General features: G+C 40.0%; 1 protein-coding gene across 1 annotated transcript in view; it reads left to right on the forward strand.

The window, feature by feature from the left end:
• Window positions 1–723: 723 nt before the first annotated feature.
• The window catches only part of PPP1R9A (protein phosphatase 1 regulatory subunit 9A), a 78,407-nt gene continuing 59,075 nt past the window's right edge, over window positions 724–20,055 (forward strand). Inside the window, 1 exon segment of the mRNA XM_029283273.1 lies at window positions 724–2,100. Coding sequence (XP_029139106.1) covers window positions 724–2,100 — 1,377 coding nt within the window.

The raw sequence follows: 20,055 nt of genomic DNA on the forward strand, positions 1-20,055 counted from the left end.
GACTTATTCCATGGTGTGTTATACGATGTGGTAATGGACCTATTCACAGGATATCAGATAACGGGGGAAAAAGAGGGTTTTAAACTTAATCTCCCATAGAATCTCTACTCCATTATTTCAAGTATGGGACATAGTAATTATTCATTTGTGAGAGAAATACACCTAAATTGTTTTGTTCTTAATTTGAATGTTTGAGCTCTTATCAATGGAGATCAAAAGAGACTGAGCCCTTGTTTTATAATAAGCCCTGAATATATAATATTTATCACTGTCATTAAAGCTTTAAAAATCTCTGTATTTTTTTGAATTTTACCTTTGTCCAAGAAGCTAATATCAGTGGGATATTAATGAATACTTGCCAAGTTGAAATGGGCTTAGTTCATAAGGCAGAATTACATCAGGTGCAGCGTGTGTATAACTGTTTCACTTTATTGCCAAGATTGTTACAAAATAAATGTATAAATCACATAAATGGAAGCTAGAAACCCAAGTATTAGTCAAAATCCTATTTTTGTATTGCAGGTTACATCAACTTTTTCTTTGGAACATCATCCGATTTCCCATCTAGCTTTTTTCGTCTGTTTCAATCCATATCTGTAAGATTATCTGCTGCCTATGAGTATGACTTGGAAAGAATCTCTTTTCTTTTAAGTGCATCCTCAATTCTAACCAGACTTAGGTAGCCATTATATATGTTGGTATAACTTTCTGAAATTCATAAACATGAAGTCAGAGTGTTCAGGAGAAAAATCAACCCTCCGAAGTGCCTCTCCTCACAGGAATGCTTATAGGGCTCATTTCCAAGCCCTGAGAACAAATTTTGATGAAGAACAAGAAACAGGAGCAACTTCTCAGCAAACTAGGGGGAGGACATATGGCTCTAATGTCAACAGGATTAAAAAGATATTCATGCAAATGGCCACAGAGCCTAGTGAGAGTGCTGATGGAATGACAAAGACCAGAGGTAGAAGTAGCCTATTATCTCCTGAAAGAAGGAACAGGCCTATAGAGATTGTGGAGAAAGCAGATGGATCAGTTGTACAGTTAGAAGCTTCTGTTTCAGAAAGGATTAGTAGATTTGATGCTATGCGCGATGAGTTTTCCAAATTTACTGAAACCAGGAAAGTGTTTAAAAGAAATGAAGAAACGCAGCCTTCCAAACACTATTCCTCAAAGAAGGAGAAAGCAGTCTCTGCTAATGAACGTCCAGATGAATTATGTATCTCTAAGTCAAACAAAGCAACTGCCCAAGAAGATTTAGTGGACAGTTCTAGTTCAAAAGCAGAGACTGTTTCTCCAACTGTGAGTCAACTTAGTGCAGTGTTTGAAAACATTGATGCACAAAAAGATGTAATTGTTTCAGAAAAAGAAAGCAGTGTAGAGTTTACTGTAACTGGCCACTACCCTCTAAATCTGTCTGCAGTCAACGAAGATTTGTCTTCCACAGTTGGCAATCTTGATGGCTTTAGTCCATTAAAAGATACCAGTGCTTGGCCCTTATTAAAACAAAATACTAGTTCAGTATCTCTCGAGAATTCTCCACAAACCCCTACTACAATTAATGAAGAATCAAAAAGCACTTTGCCTGTTTCAGAAACAAGTGAAACACAACTTAAAAGCGACTACTACTCTTCTGGTCCCTCTGAAGTACTTGAACAAGATATAGTAGAGGGATTTAACAAACAGGATTTGAGTGAGAATAAGGCAGAAACAGAATCTAAAGCATCCTCTTTACCAAAAAAGATATTTGATGGAGCTGAAAATACAGAAATGCCAGGAAACCTTGCCGTTACTGATGACACTGATTTCCACGTAGCTTCATTTTTAGTTGAAGATAGAAATGTAAGGGAAGTGCAAAAAGAACAAGATGATTTCCAGAGCTCTCATGGATCTAAACATGACGATTGCAATGTTCATAAGATAGAATCAAGATATAGTTTTGATTGGGGGGAGATTTGTACTGAAGAGGATGACCAAGAAGATAGTGAGGATAACAGTTATTATGAGCCTGACACAGAATATTTTGAAATTAGTGGATTATCAGAAGAAGATGAAATCCCACCAAGCAGAAAAATTAAATTTAGTACTGCTCCAATTAAGGTAGGTTTCACTAGCATATCTCTTGTATATGCATGCAACTTTTTTATTCCAAGTTGGTTGTTTTTTCATGGTTGTTATTTTGCTAATGAATATTGATAATGGGAGATTTTGTCCAGTTCCATCGAGTACTGAATATTATGGCTTTCAGTATTCCATTGAGTACTTTGCTTGTTTCAAAAACAAGTGAAACACGAATTAAAAGTGCCTGCTACTCTTCTGAGTACTGAAATTAATATTCTGATTAGAAAATGATCATTTAAATAAGACACATTTTGTGCTTTGGTCTCCTTTGTTAAATGTTATTTTATGGAACATTGAAGCCAATGTCACAAAAAGTTTGTTTGTCTATCAAGCCAAATTCTCTATGTAATTTTTGTTATTAGCCTTCTAGTGGGGAATGAGGAGGCTGAATTGCTAGAATAAATTATAAGGAGAACCAACATTCAAAAGTGTAGAGAACTCAATCCAATCTATTGCAGGTGCAGTAACACTTATCTATTAAGAAATAATTGAAACACATTTGACAACATGGTGAACAGGTTAAATGAGACCTGATGGAAAAGATAAGCAGATGGAATCAAAACAACCGTCCCAAACAATTGGAGCTTTGTTCAATAGTGCAAATTTGTGTATTATTGAAGCTGTTTTTTCATCTTGCTGGATATGTTAAATTGTATGTATCCAGCACAACTGGAAAATTCATTTTGTGTTCGAAATTACAACGGTACTAAAAGTGACTTATGACCAGTTTGCATACTTTGGACCATTGCAGCATCCCCATGGTCACATGATCAAAATTTGAGTGCTTGATAACTGGTATGTACTTATGACATTTGCACTATCCTAGTGTCATGTAATCGCCCTTTATAACTTTTCCTAGCTGGCTTCCAATAAGCAAGCTCAATGGAGGAAGCCACAATCACTTAACTGCATGATTCAATTAATTACAGCGATTCGCTTAACTATGGCAAAAAGGTCATAAAATGGGGCATAATTCACTCAACTGCCTTGCTTAGCGACAGAAATTTTGCATTTCACATTGTCATAAGTTGATGACTACTTACAGCTGTTATTTTAAAAAAAACCACTAAAACCATTTAGGGAGCAGCTAAAGTGTCTGGAGATGCAAAAAAAAAAAGTGTCATTCAACAACACTTATGTTAAACTTTAACTTAATTATAAGTTTTAAGTTTTCCATCTGCAAAATGATATGCTATATGCTATGTACTCTTCATTTTAAAAAGTTGTTTTTAATGTTTATTTTTAACCTCTCTTTTTTCCAGTGCCCAACTTTCTCCACCATGATGAATGTAGCACCCACTGATGGGTAATCTCAGCCTTCCTGCTCAGTTGAGACTAAGTCAGAACTTTAGCCACGCCTCCCCTGGGCAGTTCCTTCCCAGTTCTTGACTTAGTCTCAGCTCAGTGGGATGCAATTTATTTGGCTCCTCAGCTAGGCTATTGATTTAATTCAATTTGGTTTAGTTGTTAGCAGTTTAAATTGTTTATTGATTCTAAATTTATAGTTGATTAATTGGCTTCTAAATTGGTTCAATTTGCAGTAGGTCCGGAGCAAAATTGGTGCCTTTGAGCTCCTGTAGGTCTGCAGACACTTTGTGGGCTGTATTTTTCAGCCGCGCCGGATCACTAAAAGGATTAGCCTCCGATCAGCTGTTTAGCGCTGGAACAGAGGCTCGAGCTTGTCGGAGGTTCCCGGGAGCGCGATTCTGCTGGTGGGCCTCATTTCACCAACCTCGTGGCCACGAGGTAGCTGCCGGTGAAGACGATCCGGATCGCAGCAGAGGCTGCGCGCCTGAACCGCAAGTTGCCTGATTGTTGCAGAAGGGGAGAAAGGGCTTTTTTCAGCCAAATCCCTTCACAAACCTGAGCAGTCCGGAGGGATTGCCTTAATTGGGGGAAAAAATCTTTTGGTGGATGCCATCTTGGAAGACGGAGAGTCTCACGGCCGCCATTTTGTTTTCCAACTGATAGGGCATGGCCGCCATTTTCAGACCTCGTTTCTTACTTAATTCTCCCTGACTGGATATCTGGCTAGAGAGAGGGAATTATTTGGCTCTATTGGGACAAGCTCCAGGGTGATCCTATAAAACATCCCTTGGTTTCTTGCTACAGCTTACTAAAGAAGGTCTTAGCCTTAGTCCCCCTGGGAATTGCAGTGGTTAGCAGGGTGTGTGTGCAAATTATCTTACCTTGCATTTAATCACGATATACATCACAATTCTTATTGTTCTCTTTGTCTGAGAGAGGGAATTTCAAAGTCCACCTGTTCATATTAGCTCGCGGTGCTGTGCCTGCAGGGTCTGGACAGGCAGTTTTAGAGTACTGTCTGGCTGTTTGTCATCGTGGTTCATCAGGGCGCGGGAGCTTCCCTCTCTGATAACCAGGTCTGCGTGTTATTTCCCCCTTTCCTGGATATCTCCTTCCGGAATATCCAGTGCACGATGGCAGACAGTGCTACTCCTCAGTCATCACAGGGCTCTGAAGTTCCCCCCGCACAAAAAAGTGCAGATCTTCTGATTTGGCAGCGGGGGGTAAGAAAAAGGCCAAAACAAAAAAACATAGAACCCTCCAAAGCTGCTGAGCGAGAGGCCTCGAGGAGACATCAGGCGCTGGAAAAAGAATTCTCCAGAGTTCAAAGACTCAGGTCCAGCGAGGTTGAAGTGGTTTCCCCCGCTTCACTGGATCCATCCCCCTTTGGGTCTCAATTTGCGCCTTCTCAAGAAGCCCCCAGGGCTTCGTCTCCTCAGGGGGAAACTGAACAGGCTGGTCCCTCTTTTGCTCCCCCTCCCCCTTCCTCCTCCATCCTTTTTTTCTATTACACAACAGGCTTCTGAAACTGAGTACACTTCCACTGCCAGTGGCATTGGTTTCTCAGGCCAACAGGAGGCATGATCAGAGCAGTTCCAGACGTTTATGCAACATGCCTTTGACCAGTTCATGGCCTCATCACTGGGCCATAGATTCCCACAGGTAGCACCTTCTCCTCCCACTGCCTTGCCACAAACAGGGCGTGTCCTGTTGGCTGGAACTGGTGAATCTGAGACTTCCTCTCAGTTAGGGGAGGAGGAATCCGTGGACCAGGAGATGGCAGACATTCCCCTGTCAGAGGATGAGGAGGCTGCCCGGATCCGGTCCCGACTTTGGGCCTGTTCGATCCTTCCCTGTTCAAGTCTTTGCTCATGAAAGCTTGTGCTACGGCCAAATTGGCGGATGAACAGGAGCCTAAACCTCCTACCTCCACTGCACAAGAGTCTAATCCCTTATTTGCAAAACAGGTAGTGGAAGAGAGACAAATTCCTTGTCCAAATGTCTTCCACACCACTGTGGAGAAACAGTGGTCATCACTGGCTACTCTGCCTTCTCCAAGTAGCACGGAAAAGAAACTCTTTAATGTTTCCTCCTCCTTTGCTTCCCTTTTAGAGGTGCCTACTGTTGATGCCCCTCTCACATCGTTGTTTTCTACATCCACGATTCCAGGGGATATGGCTGAAGCCCTGAAGGCGGAGAAAAAGAGGTTTGAGTTTTCTCTCCGCAGAGCTCACCAGGCATCAGTTTGGGCGATAAGGGTGGCTACATCTTCATCCTTTTTTGTGAGGGCGTCCATTATGTGGCTTCGCGAATTGCAGGCCCTGATTCCCCCTGACCAGGTGCGCGCACACCAGACAGTAGGTAAGCTGCTTGCCACCTCAGAATATGAGGCTGAGGCATCCCTCCATTCTGCTAGGTACTCCGCCAGGTCTATTGTGGCCACTGTTTCGTCCCGCAGGTTACTGTGGTTGAAGCAGTGGAGGGCGGATTTGAAATCCAAATGGCGCTTGTCAACTGACAAGTATAGTGGTTCTAAGCTATTTGGTCCTATTCTGGATCCATATCTTATAGAAGGGAAGGATACGTGCAAAAGTCTTGCTCACCCCTCTAAGAGGCCGGACAAAAGGCCTCAGCAGGAATTCCGCAGGCAAGCTTTTCATTCCGGAGGTTCATGGGAGTGGAGGCAGCCCTTTCGGTCTGGTCAGTCCTGGGATTGGCCCAGAAGTTCTCAACCCTTTTTTCCCAAGCAGGACAGACAGCAGGAACGTCAAAGTCAGGCATCCAGAGGTCAATTCCAATCAAAGCGTTCCTTTCGTGGGTCAGGGGGCCATCCTTACAGGCAGTCCAAGTGACACCAATGGGGACCCTCCTATAGGCGGTCACTTAGCACTGTTCAGCACCGCTTAGGACACCACCACAAACGACACTTGGGTAAGGGAGACCGTCAAGTACGGTCTCGCCCTCGAATTCATTTCCATCCCTCCAGACCATTTTATTCAGCGCCCCACATCAAGGAACATAAGCAGGGCCGAGCTGGTATCCACTGCCATATCCCATCTGTTAGAGATCGAGGCCATAGAACCAGTGCCCCCGGAACAGAAGGGAAAAGGGTTCTATTCCATTCTGTTCGTAGTTCCCAAGGCCTCGGGGGGCTGGAGGGCCATATTGGATCTAAAGGGACTCAATTACTTCCTAACCTACAGGAAATTCAAAATTTCCCTCAAATCTATTCTAGCCGGTATCAGAAAAGGGGATTTCCTCTCCTCTATAGACCTGACAGAGGCGTACCTCCACGTCCCCATCCTCCCATAACACCGCAGATTCCTCCGGTTTTGTTACGCGCACCGGCATTATCAGTACCGGGCTCTACCCTTCGGGCTATCCTCGGCACCTTGGGTGTTCACAAAAATTTTGGCAGTTTTGGCAGCCCATCTCAGATTGATTCCGGTGCGCGTGCAGTGCTATCTGGACGATATAATTATCCAATCCAGCTCCTTCCGTTCCGCCCACTCAGATCTTCAACTCACAATCAATACTCTTCAAGATCATGGATTCTCTGTGAATTTCAAGAAGAGTCACATGACCCCCTCAACTCATCTCCTCCACCTAGGAGCACTCATAGATTCAAATCTTTGCATGGTTTACCTCTCTCAGGAGCGCAAGGACAGTATAAGGACACTTGTCCTCAAGATCCGGAGAGACAAGAGGGTTCCACTGGTCCTGCTGTCCCAGTTGTTGGGAAAGATGGTCTCCTGCCTGGGTATTGTTCCATGGGCCAGGCTCCATTCCAGGAGGCTCCAGTGGTTCCTCCTTCCCTTCCAGAAACAGAACGTGAGTGCTTCCACAAGGAAGGTAAGAGTTCCGCATCACGCACTGTTGTCCCTCGCCTGGTGGATCTCCTTGGCAATAGACAAAGGTTCCCTATTCAAGGAGCCTACAAGGCTCACCTTGACTACGGACGCCAGCCTGTTCGGCTGGGGTGCCCACCTACAGACACACATGGCGCAGGGTCAATGGTCCCAGTCGGATTTATCGCATAACATCAATTGGTTAGAACTCAGGGCAATACATCTGGCACTCCGTCACTTCTCCTCCTCGTAGCGGGAAGACACGTGCTAGTATTAACGGACAACATGGCAGCCAAGGCCCATATCAACAGGCAGGGAGGGACCCGGTCATGGTCTCTCATGTTGGAGGCCTTGGACCTGGGTCTGTGGGCGGAGTACAACCTAGAATCCATCAGTGCAGAACATATATCAGGGGTGGCGAATCGGCCAGCCGATTCCCTGAGCAGGGTCACAGTCAACCACTCGGAGTGGCGCCTAGATCCAGCTCTGTTCGAGGACATCTCGGCCAGGTTCGGAGAGCCACAAGTGGATCTGTTTGCCTCTCCAACAAATTCTCAGCTACCCAGGTTTTTCACGAGGTTTCCCTCACTGGGGGCAGAGGGAACAGACGCTCTCCGCAGTCCGTGGCACAGGGGTCTCCTTTACGCATTCCCTCCTCTACCGCTGATACCGGCAACCATCCACAAGCTTCTTCAAGAACAGGCAGAAATAATCTTAGTGGTCCCATATTGGCCGAGGCAGCTGTGGTTTGCCAACCTCGTGGATTTGTCACTCTCCCCTCTGTGGAGGATTCCGTCGGGTCACATATCGCTTTCTCAGGGGAGGCTGCAACATCCAGACCCCCAGTGGCTCCAATTAGCCATTTGGCACTTGAGCGGGAGAGTTTAACCAGGCAGGCCTATTCGCCGGGGGTCATCTCGATGATACAGGCTTCGAGACGACCCTCCACCAATAGGATTTACGATGCCACGTGCAGGAACTTCTCCACGTGGTGTGAAAAGCGAAATCTTCGTCCATTGACAGTTACCATCCCTCATATTTTAGACTACCTCTTAGAAGGTCTCAATAAGGGTCTCTCGCATAGTACCATCCGCAGGCAGATTGCAGCTTTATCTACTGTCCTCGCGTGCGACAACTTGGTTCCCTTACCGCAGCACCCTGCTGTTACGGCCTTTTTGAAAGGGGTGGTCCACACTGCACCTCCTAGGGTACACCGTTTTCCCTCCTGGGACTTACCTCTGGTGTTGCAGGCCATCACGGGATCACCGTTTGAGCCCATACGGTCTTGCTCGCTTAGATCCCTTTCACTGAAGGTTGCCTTTCTGGTGGCCATCACTTCGGCTAGGCACATTTCAGAGCTGGCCGCGTTGTCGGTCAGGAGTGACTTGTGTTTGTTTTTGGAGGACAGAGTGGTCCTTCGTTTGGACCCATCTTTCATTCCGAAGGTGAATACCTGGTTCCACAGATCCCAGGATTTAATTCTTCCAGACTTCTGTCCCAACCCGTCTCATCGTCTAGAGAAAAGTTGGCACACCTTGGATGTGCGCAGGACTCTGCGTTGTTATATTAAGAGGACAGCGGCCTTCCGTAAATTGGAGGCTCTGTTTGTGTCCTTTCAGCCCTCTTCCCTGGGACAGAAGGTGTCATCTTCCACCATTGGGAGATGGATTTGGGCATGCATTGCTCATGCCTATGGGTCATAGTCTCTTGCGGTTCCCGCACACATTACCGCGCATTCCACACGTAGCGCGGCCACGTCGGCAGCTTGGTCTACCCAAGCTTCCGTGGAGGAAATCTGTAGGGCAGCGACCTGGTCTTCTCCCTCCTCCTTCATCAAACATTACAGGCTTGATAAGTTCGCTGCGGCGGACGCCTCATTTGGTAGGAGGGTTTTGCAACAGGTAGTTTCTTCTAGGGGTACACATGCCTAGATTTCCCTCCATAGGGGACATGTGGCTTTGGTATGTCCCATCGGTGGATGCTACATTCATCATGGTGGAGAAGAAGGTGTTGTCTTACCTGAACGCCTTTTCTCAGCATGATGATGTAGCATCCACACCCGCCCTTTTGCAACAATCTAGGCAGGTGTAGTTATGGGAGCCATTGTGTCAAGCTTTGTCATGAATGCTTCGCCTCGTCAAGAACTGGGAAGGAACCGCCCAGGGGAGACGTGGCTAAAGTTCTGACTTAGTCTCAACTGAGCAGGAAGGCTGAGATTACCCATCGGTGGATGCTACATCATCATGCTGAGAAAAGGCGTTCAGGTAAGACAACACCTTCTTCCCTGCTACTTTCCTATTAATATAACAACAACCCTGTGAGGTTCATTAACCTCATTGCTAAGTGAATTTTAATTTGGGATTCCATTCTCTTTGATCTTTCCTGTTATTTTTAGTAAAGATTGAAACTTAAATTTTTATTTCAGGCTTTAAACACACATACAGTCACTACTGGAGAATTCTATGCTGCTAAACTACTTTCATTTTTAAAAAATTGATGTTAAATATTTTAGAATCATAACTCTATATTTAACAACTGATAAAAAGCAGTATTATAAAAGTAGCTTGCAATTAGCTATTAGCTTGTTTAATTATTATGATTTTTTTAAAAAATAGTACTTATAACACTTCATTTAGTAACCTAAGTTACAATGGTAATGAAAAAAGTGACTTATGACTGTTTTTCATACTTAAGACCATTGCAGCATCCCCTGTGGTCACATGATCAAAATTCAGTTGCTTGGCAACTGACTCATATTTATGACAGTTGCAGTGTTCCCAGGTCATGTGATCCCCTTTTGCAACTTTCTGACAAACAAAGTCAATGGAGAAGCCAAGATTCACTTAACAGCCGTGTTACTAACTTAACAACTGCAGTGATTCGCTTAGCAACTGTGGCATGAAAGGTCATAAAATGGGGCAAAATTCACCTAACTACTGTCACACTTATCAAGAGAAATGTTGGGCTCAATTGTGGTCATAAGTTGAGGACTAACTGTATTTCTTTTTTCCAAAGAATACATGTTTGCGGAGACGTGGACAAATTTGCATCAGTTTGTGTACTTTGCTTGATAGAATATTTATTAAAAACATGAAAATTTATAGGGAAGTATTGAGAGGTACAAATGCTGTTAGAAAGATACATTAAAAACAGTTAAAATTGCATTTTGGGAATGCGAGTCATGAGAAAAGTAAAATTTGTAGGTAGATATAATAGAAATATGTGAATACATGTCCTCATGTTGCTTTTTTCCAGGAACAGCAGTTCAATTTATGCCTCCTCCCTAATATTGTAAACTATATATTTTACTGTGGAATTAATAGCTCCAAAAGAAGATTTTTCCATGATAGCAACTATTCCACTATTGCTTTTATTATAATAAAAAGACTTGAAGATATAGCAGGAGAAATGTGTGGATGGGTCTAGTTTAGGAAATTGAATAAATTAGGAAATTTATTCAGAATACATTATAATCTATTCACCATTTAATTTAAACCAAATTAATTACATAGCTTGATGTGTTTGAAAATAATGATGTGACAGAGAAATATGCATTTTAAAACAGTAAATGTGTTGATAAGAAATATTTCTTTGATTTGGTTATGTGAAAAGAATATATATATTTTCCTATGTCGCTTGCTCTATTTTTTTAAAAAAAGTCTAATATGTTAGTTTGACTCCCTTTCCCCACATTACTATCATTTTTTTAAAAAAAATATGTATTAGCCTCTTAAATATTAGGAAACAAAAATGCTTTTAATTATGGCAAGAACTAATTTAATTCTCTTAAAGTTTTTAATATTTACTTGAAATTATTAATAGATTATAGGTATTTGACTTGCACTCAGCTAAAAGGATTAAGATAGACAAGGGATGTAAAAGATGAAAAAAGATGTTCTTTGGCAGTGGAAAGTTTGCAATACACAATGGTAAAAATAGTTCTGCTGTGACTGTGCTTGTAACCAGACTAAATCATTTCCTATTCAATTCCCTGTTATTAAGTACTTCGCTTCAGAGCTGACTTACCATATGAATTCTCTAAATATTCTTACCTGCAGGGTTCTTCATCATATTTAATTACTGCATTTAATGCATACACATTCATATTTCTACCCAACAACAACATTCTATACATACAATAACAAAAATGCCAGTTACTCAGTTGGATTTCAGTTCTTGTCCATGTATATAACATAAAACAATAAGCCAGTATTTCAGAGAATACTAGTATATTGTTCAAGAGCATTCCCTTGGTGTATGGTGTCCAATTCCTCACAGTTAGTTTTCTCTCAGCAATGTGAGCAAATGCATTAATTAGGAATTTACCAAGAGAAAAAGTTTAACCCTATGCTCAGATTACGTTTTTTTAAAATTATTATTAGTCACACCCTTAAAAGCAGATTATGCAGCTAGTATTTGCACTTTTGGTGAGAGGAGTTTTCTGGTTGTTGTGAGGTGGTTTTTTTCCAAAATGCTAATTTCAGTTAATATAAAGAGGCTAGGCGAGAAATAACTAATAAACTTAAATGGTTTTGGAAACCAGGTTTTGCTTCCAACTTAACTCTCATTCACAGAAGAAAACATGCGCCTGTCCAATTATTCTCTCCAGTTTCTCTTTGTCATCCTTAGATACATTGCATTTGGTTGTGCTAAGCCTTAAAGTGGCTAATATAAGTTATTAATGATGGGATTTTGTCTTAGCATGTTTATTCCAGTTTATTATGATTTATTCAATGAATATAGTTAAGCAAATAACTTAGTTTACTATCAATCATTGATGGACATCCTGTATATTTATAATTACTATCAATTTCAGATACTAGCACTTCCATTATCTTCCTCTCTTCTTGTTCCCAGCAAGAGGACTGATAAAGGAAAAAGCTGGCTATTTCTAGTAATCCATCTGCAACTGTTAATAGTCATGCTGAATCACTGACTAACAACAACAACAACAACAACAACAACAATAATAATAATAATAATAATAATAATAAAGTTGGAAGGGACCTTGGAGGTCATCTAGTCCAATCCCCTGCTCAGGCAGGAAACCCTATACCATTTCAGACAAATATCTTTCCAGTCTCTTCTTAAAAACTTCCAGTGATGGAGCATTCACAGCTTCTGGAGGCAGGTCGTTCCACTGATTGATTGTTCTGTCAGGAAATTTCTCCTTAGTTCTAGGTTGCTCCTCTCTTTGGTTAGTTTCCATCCGTTGTTTCTTGTCCTGTCTTCAGGTGCTTTGGAGAATAGCTTGACTCCCTCTTCTTTATGGCAACCCCTGAGATATTGGAACACTGCTATCATGTCACTCCTTGTCTTTCTGTTCAATAAACTGGACATACCCAATTCCAGCAACTGTTCTTTATATGTTTTAGACTCCAGTCCCCTGACCATCTTTATTGCTCTTCTATGTACTCTTTCTAGAATCTCAACATCGTGGTGACCAAAACTGGATGCAGTATTCCAAGTGTGGCCTTACCAAGGCATTGTAAAGTGGTATTAATACTTCACGTGATCTTGATTCTATCCCTCTGTTAATGCAGTCTAGAACTGTGCAGCTGCAGCACATATTTAAGTGACTGTCCACTAGGACTCCGAGATCCCTCTCACATTTGCTACTATTGAGCAAGGTACCACCTATACCAAGGGTAGGCAACCTTGGCACTTTTATGACTCGTGGACTTCAATTCCCAGAATTCCTGAACCAGCATGGCTCAGCTTGGAAACCTCCCTTTCCCTTCAGTATGGCTGGCTCAGGAATTCTGGGAGTTGAAGTCCACGAGTCATAAAAGAGCCAAGGTTGCCTACCTCTGACCTATACTGTACCTGTGCATTTGATTTTTCTTGCCTAAATGTAGAACCTTACTTTTTTCACCATTGAATTTCATTTTGTTAGATAGCACCCAACGTTCAAGTCTGTCAAGATCCTTCTGTATCTTCTGGAGTGTTGGCTATTCCTGCCAGCTTGGTATCATCTGAAAGTTGTATTAAAAATATTCACAGCATTGTTTTGAAACACAGAAGACAGTTACTTTCTTTGCTAATGATCTGAGAAGTTACAGAAATGATATCTTAGGGAGGTGATCTTCCAAATTTTGCTGAGCAACAAATTCCAGTATCTCCTTCCATGGATTGTCCTAGACAGTAGTTGTTGGGAACTGAATTTGCCATCATATGGAGGCAATCGTTGTTGCAATTTGGTGTATCCATAGTAACAAATCTTGTTGAAAAAAGTGGGACTTCTGAGTAAATAGGCACATTCCTCTAATTGTTTCTGATATGAAGTTCCAATATGAGATTCTACCCTATTTAAACAGCATGGCTGTATAAAAATTCAATTTGTTTTAGTTGAATTACTCTTTTGAATGAAATCTTGAAAACAAATCATCTAATTGAGTCAATGCTTCAAATTGATTTGGTGCCACTTAATGAGTTTATTTTTACATGTGTGTAGCCACTTTTTCCTGAATGACTTATTTAAGCTGATTCCCATTATCTCATTATTCTGATTGAATTCACATTTTCATCAGATCTTGAGTGACTGGCACTTCTCCTGTAATTCAGTATAGAGATTTAGTCTGAGGTACCTTTTGTTAGATTTGGCTTTCAGTGTATATTGTGCTCTGATTTTGAATGGGCTATGCCAGCTTCTGAAATATTCAGCACTTCTGCTGATTTGTGAGACAGAAGGCCGAGACATACTTGAAAATACTGTTTATTATTGGAGACATATTCTGCATAAATATGCATGAATTCAAGAATGCATGAATTACGGAGATGCACCACTGGAGATATTTAAATTTTGTGTTGGAACTTTTTCTCAAATATTCTCTTTGGTGAATATTTAAAAGAATTATTTGTTTCTAAAATATCTTCAAATTACTAGATATATTTTAATTGTTAAAATATTTAAGTGCATTCTGTTTCCAGTGATTGTTTGTAATCATTAATCAGTCAAACAAATGTCAGTCATTTCAAGTGTATCAGCAAAGAAATATGATTGATTAACAGCTCTAACATGAACAATTTTTTTCTGTCTAGATAAGATATATCTCAATAATAATGACAGATGGGTTATCTAGTCATATATTGAAACTGAGTTCCTTGACTTTTTTTCAACTGTTTATCCATCGATCTGGAAATTTTCAAATGAAAATTTCATTTGAATCCCAAATCATCTAGCTTTTCTGCATATCCAGCAGGCATAATACAAGAACTCTTCATATTGTCCACATTTCCAACATAAATTTGAGTATCCTTATATAGTTTAGATAAATTTTCTGGAGCCACATACCCATAATACATCATTTAATAATGATTTATTTAACAATTTTAATTTATAACTTGTAAAATTCCCACTGTTGTTCAGTATATCCAAAGTTCTTAGCTCATTTTATCATACTGTCCTTTATTTATTCTTGTTCAGTTTCAAATTTTAATAACAAGTTTATACATTTTAGCAATTACATGTTCATCATTTGTGTAGATAGTCCTCAACTTGCAACAGTTCATTTAGTGACCATTTAAGTTACAATGGCACTGAAAAAAGTGACTTAGAACCATTCTTCACACTTAGGACCATTGCAGCATTCCCCCATGGTCATGTGATCAAAATTCAGATGCTTGGCAGATGACTCATATTTATGAAGGATCCAATGTCCCGGGGTCATGTAATCCCCTTTTGTGATCTTCTGACCAGCAAAGCCAGTTATATTAGCAATTGTGGCAAATAAAGTTATAAAATGAGGCAAAATGCACTTAACTGTCTTGCTTAGCATCAGAAATTTTGGGATCAGTTGTAGCTGTACCTGTACATAATTCAACTTCAAATTCTGTCTTCTGGCTGCTCAATTCCAAATGTCAGTAGACAAATTTTATATCATTTACCTTAAATCTTTCTTTTAAATGTGCATAAGAAAACTATAAATACTAAATCCTCTGCAGCCAAATCCCTCTGCGGTATGCCAAAAGGAATTTTTTCCCTATTTCCATAGCAAATAGCCTGTATTGTAACATGAATGCAAGACTACTACTAATCATAAAAGCTCATTAGGTAACCTAATTTCACCTTACTGCCAATAGGAGCATAACCTTAACTTCACCTTACTGCCAATGGAAAGGTTATTAAAGCAAATTCAATTTAACAACTGGGTGGAGAGGAGGGTTAAAGAATTTGATTATTAAATTTATTAATAAATTCCTCAAACCCCTCTCCCCATTTTGCAAAAAAAAAAAATCATGATCGGAAATACACGACAGCTGCCTTCTTTTAAATACGTAGTTTCCCTAAAGTGATTGCATTATTTATTCTCTATCTCACTAAAACTGACATGACATAAATTACATTAATTTAAGGATGATGTTATAAATATTACAAATTGCTTTAAAAATTATTTTAGAAAGTACTGCAGTAAATTTTTATTGTTCTGTTTAGAAATTTGTGTTTGTGGCTATATAGATGCTAATTAATAGATGGGTACAAGTATACCTGAATGTAAATTTTTCTGACTTTAAGAATACAAACTAAGAAATTGAATCCCTTGCTTCATATTTCTTAGAGAATTATAATTAAATATTTTAACTAAGACAGGAAAGTAGTCCCCTCTTACTTGATAACAGCATTCAGTGTAGGGAAATTTTTTCTAATAGTTTTCCTGTCAGGATGCAAAAATAGCTTTTGAGAACTTACTTTTTTTTTTTTTAGATAAAGTAGTTGTGATCACAAGGTATTCCATTTAGTAACCACTTAACTCTTGATGCTGGTTCCAATTGTGATCACTAAAACAGGACTCCGTGTACATTATTGAGATAGATTCCATTTACATTTTTTTTCAAGTACTATTCTCTCTCCTTATATACCCCAGTGAGTCAGGCAGGTGTTTGCTTGAGTTGCTTCCAGATATTATGTGACTTCCCAGAACTTAAAAAATATTTCAGCCCTCTTTGCCTAATTAGTGCTTATCACACATTTTGTTAAGATCATATCTCATATCGTCTATACCAGGGGTAGGCAACCTTCGCTCTTTGATGACTTGTGGACTTCAATACCCAGAATTCCTGAACCAGCCATGCTGACTCAGGAATTCTGGGAGTTGAAGTCTAGAAATCATAAAAGAGCCAAGGTTGCTACCCTTGGTCTATCCTATTTCCTCTGTTATTTTCAATTTCCCCTCCCTTATGCACAGAAAACTCCAGGTAAAAGCCATAGGAACAAACTGCTGATTCATGGCTTTCTTCCTCTGCCTAAGCAAGTCCTGTAACACAAGTATACGGGAGTGGGCATTTCTCCCCTTCCCCTTTCTGCTGCTCTGTGTATCCTACTCTGACAGTCTTGTAGCCCAGTAAAAGGTGGAACCAGAAAATATTATCCCTCCCCATGTTGTGCCTCAATCTGTTCTGTGAAATGTCCTATGCTGGGAAATGCAAGAGTCTTCTTCATCCTGGGTTGTACAAGCATTTTATAGAAGTGGCAGATTACATAGTTGGAGTTTTCCTGGGAATAGTAGAAGAAACGGTTAAACAGTTGCAGGGCATGCCTATCTGTTGCTTTTTCTCAACCTTGCTCTGACTCTGGGTAGCCTACCAATATATCAGGTACTCCAAATATTTCCCTTATGTGTAGAGTACAGAATAGCCTCCACTTCATACACTCCTTACCCATCCACCAGCATAAAAGCAAAATAGAGCTGTGTTAATCTGTATATTGCAGTCAGATGCATTGCAACAATAGCCCAGCTTTTAGCCTCTGTCATACTTTATCATTGATTTTTTTAGAGTCTTGGTGAATAAATTCTTGTGCCATGGTACCATCTATGAAAATAGTAGATCCTAAGTCTACAATGGCAGAGAGTTGTGCTTTCCTACTTGAGTAAAAGAGTAACAGGAACAATAATGTGTGTTTGTCTACTGTTGGTTACAGGTAGTCAAACTGTTTGCAAAGGGAGATTTATGACACATGCCTCAAGTCATGGCTATTGCAGCGTCCCTATGATTGTGATCTGAGCATTTGGCAACTCCTTCTCATTTACAGGGGGGGTTTGCTCCAGCTCCGTGCACAGAAAGGAACTCCAGTGCTGGGCTGAAGAAAAAAGCTTTAGATCTTCATGATCTGAGTTTCTTTTTTCCAGTCCCCTGCTGGACTTTACAGAGTACAGAGGCTGCAGCAGTAGGGGTGAGTGAACTCTGTAACTGGACTGGAGGGAAAAAAACTTGGATCACAAAAATCTGGGCTTGCTTTCTCCAGTGCTGAAGTTTGAAAATCACATGGAATGAAAGAAATTCTAGTGCTGGGCTGGAGAAAAAAAGCTCATTTCACAAAGATGGATGAAGGGAGGCTGTAAAATGTTTACCTTTTATTTCTTTATTATTTCTTCCATCTGCTGTCTATTTATCACACTATATTAAAAAAAAAATTCCAAATTTTCTGAAGTGCCTTGTCTCACCAATATAGTTCATAGCCTGTTAGCAAATTCTTGTCTAAGTTGGTCAATCAGAGCAAAATATTTCCCACATCTCTAGCTAATAATCCTTTTACATATTTTTCTTAAGGTCACATCCATTACTCCATGCATTTAACCTCTATGTTTACACTTTTCCAATTTTTTTCATGTATTTCTTTATATCTGCTTTCATCAATACTTCATCAGTTGATCAATAGTATGATCTAAATTGAAAATATCTATTCCTGTCAAACTATTACTCACTTCCAAGAATATTTTAAACAGCTAATACTACAATTTTATTAGGGAATTGTGCGCCTGCTCTGCGTCTTTCCTGGTATCTTGAAATAGAAGAAATAGGTGAGACGTCCTTGTGCTCCCTGACCTTGGCAGTTTTCTTGAAGATGTTTCATTATCAAACTAGATAACATCATAAGTGCTGTTGATGTTAACTAGTTTGGTAATGAAACATTCTGCAAGAAAACTGCCAAGCTGAGAGAGCACCAAAAACCCTTCATTTCAACCCTGCACTACAAATATTCTGTTTTATTGAGAAGAAATAAGGGAGATAAGGGGATCTACATTGGATGATAAGATCACCAATCGCAGCACATACTGGCTTGATTTTAAAAAGGCTTGGTGCGAAGCAGCATCTGATGGACCTAAGTCTTGGTCTTATTTATTTTCCACTCTTTCCCCCTTTTTTTATACTTCTGGAGTGATTTCATAATTTACTCTTCTTAGTAAATATAAAACAAGCAGGGACAACTTACCTTTTTCCAAATATTGTTTAAATAAAATTCAAAACAATTGTAGTTAGTGAAGTTAATGTAGCAGGATCTTGGGAGACTGACTAGCTTTCGATTGCTGTTCTAAACGATTCTATAATATTTAATTAGAAAATACTTAAAGAAGTTCCATTTGGGAGGTTTTGTTTTGAAAGAGAAGCTCAAGAACGGCAACCACAAAAGAAAGTGGATTCTTGCTAAATGAGACCAACAAGCTAGATGTGAACTTTTAACTTTCTCTTCCTAGATTCTTTGATTTAGATGTCAGATGACGTCACATCAGATGAGCAACTCCAAAGTTACTGACTCAGAACATTAGTCAGGAAATCATATGTAAGTGTATATATGGAAACATGAATCATCACTTCACTACATTAATGCAACTGAGTAGAAATACTCAGTTCCAATATATCACAGAATATATTGGAAAAACAAATTAGATGTAATTTATAAATTAGAAATAAACCAAAGATCAACAAAAAAAACACCAAAAATCATTAGATATCCTAGATGTTGTTTCCATGTATCTCAGAACTCTTTTTCAGATTTTATTTTTTTAAAAATACAGATTGAATACTGCAAATTTGGAGCAGACTATATAGGACAATTTGGAGCAAGGTAGTAAAACCTTTTAGAAAATAAGAGTGACTAGCTTTCAGATAAACAGTGAGAAGGTATAAACCAACATCATCTTCTCATGTTATAGTTTAGATTCCAGCATTTTCCTTTCTGTCAGCCTTTCATGAGAGACCAAGCCAGGAAACAGATACTGAAAGATTACAGAAATGCTATTTTATTGTTGTGTACTAATAGAGTCAGGAAAGTCTGCCAAGAGTTTCTATCTCCCCTTCCTTAATGCCAAACAGAATGAAGGACAAGGAGCAGTTATTTTGATTTCTCATCCTTTTCAAGGACTGACTTGTGGGTGTTCCTTTCTTAATGGATCTTCAAAATAATTGCCACTTTCCTCTACAACTTTAGAGCTAGAGAGCCAAAAAAAGAGAGGTACATATGGCTTAAGCTATAAAATTGATTTTATAAATTCAGATGGATTAGGGAATAGGATATCTGGTGGAGTAGGAGAAAAATGGTTCCTATGAAGTGTCTGTGTTCATGGAAAATCAGAATGCAACCATAGCTAATGGTGGAGCCAGGGTGCGCACAGTTTTGCAACATTCTTCTGTTTTTCACCCTAGTGTTTTCATATCCAAAGACATCTCTCTCTCTCTCTCTCTCTCTCTCTCTCTCTCTCTCTCTCTCTCTCTCTCTCTCTCTCTCTCTCTCCCTCCCTCCCTCCCTCCCTCCCTCCATCTGCCTCTGCCTCTGCCTTTCTGTCTCTGTCTGTCTGTCTCTCTCCTCCCCCTCCCACATGCATGAAATACTTTGAAGTAGTTTTGTTTTCTAGTTGAATAGTGTTTCCATTCGGATGAAAAGGTATCAAATTGAAGTGGAATTGTATATAATAGTAATTGTTAATATATGGCCACCAATAATGGCAGTATGGTCTGTCATTCCGATTAGCAATGAGCTGCTATGGTAATCTTTTGGTAC

The sequence above is a fragment of the Protobothrops mucrosquamatus genome, unplaced genomic scaffold, assembly GCF_001527695.2.
Source record: "Protobothrops mucrosquamatus isolate PMUCROS unplaced genomic scaffold, P.Mucros_1.0 scaffold45, whole genome shotgun sequence".
Classification (NCBI taxonomy): Eukaryota; Metazoa; Chordata; class Lepidosauria; order Squamata; family Viperidae; genus Protobothrops; species Protobothrops mucrosquamatus.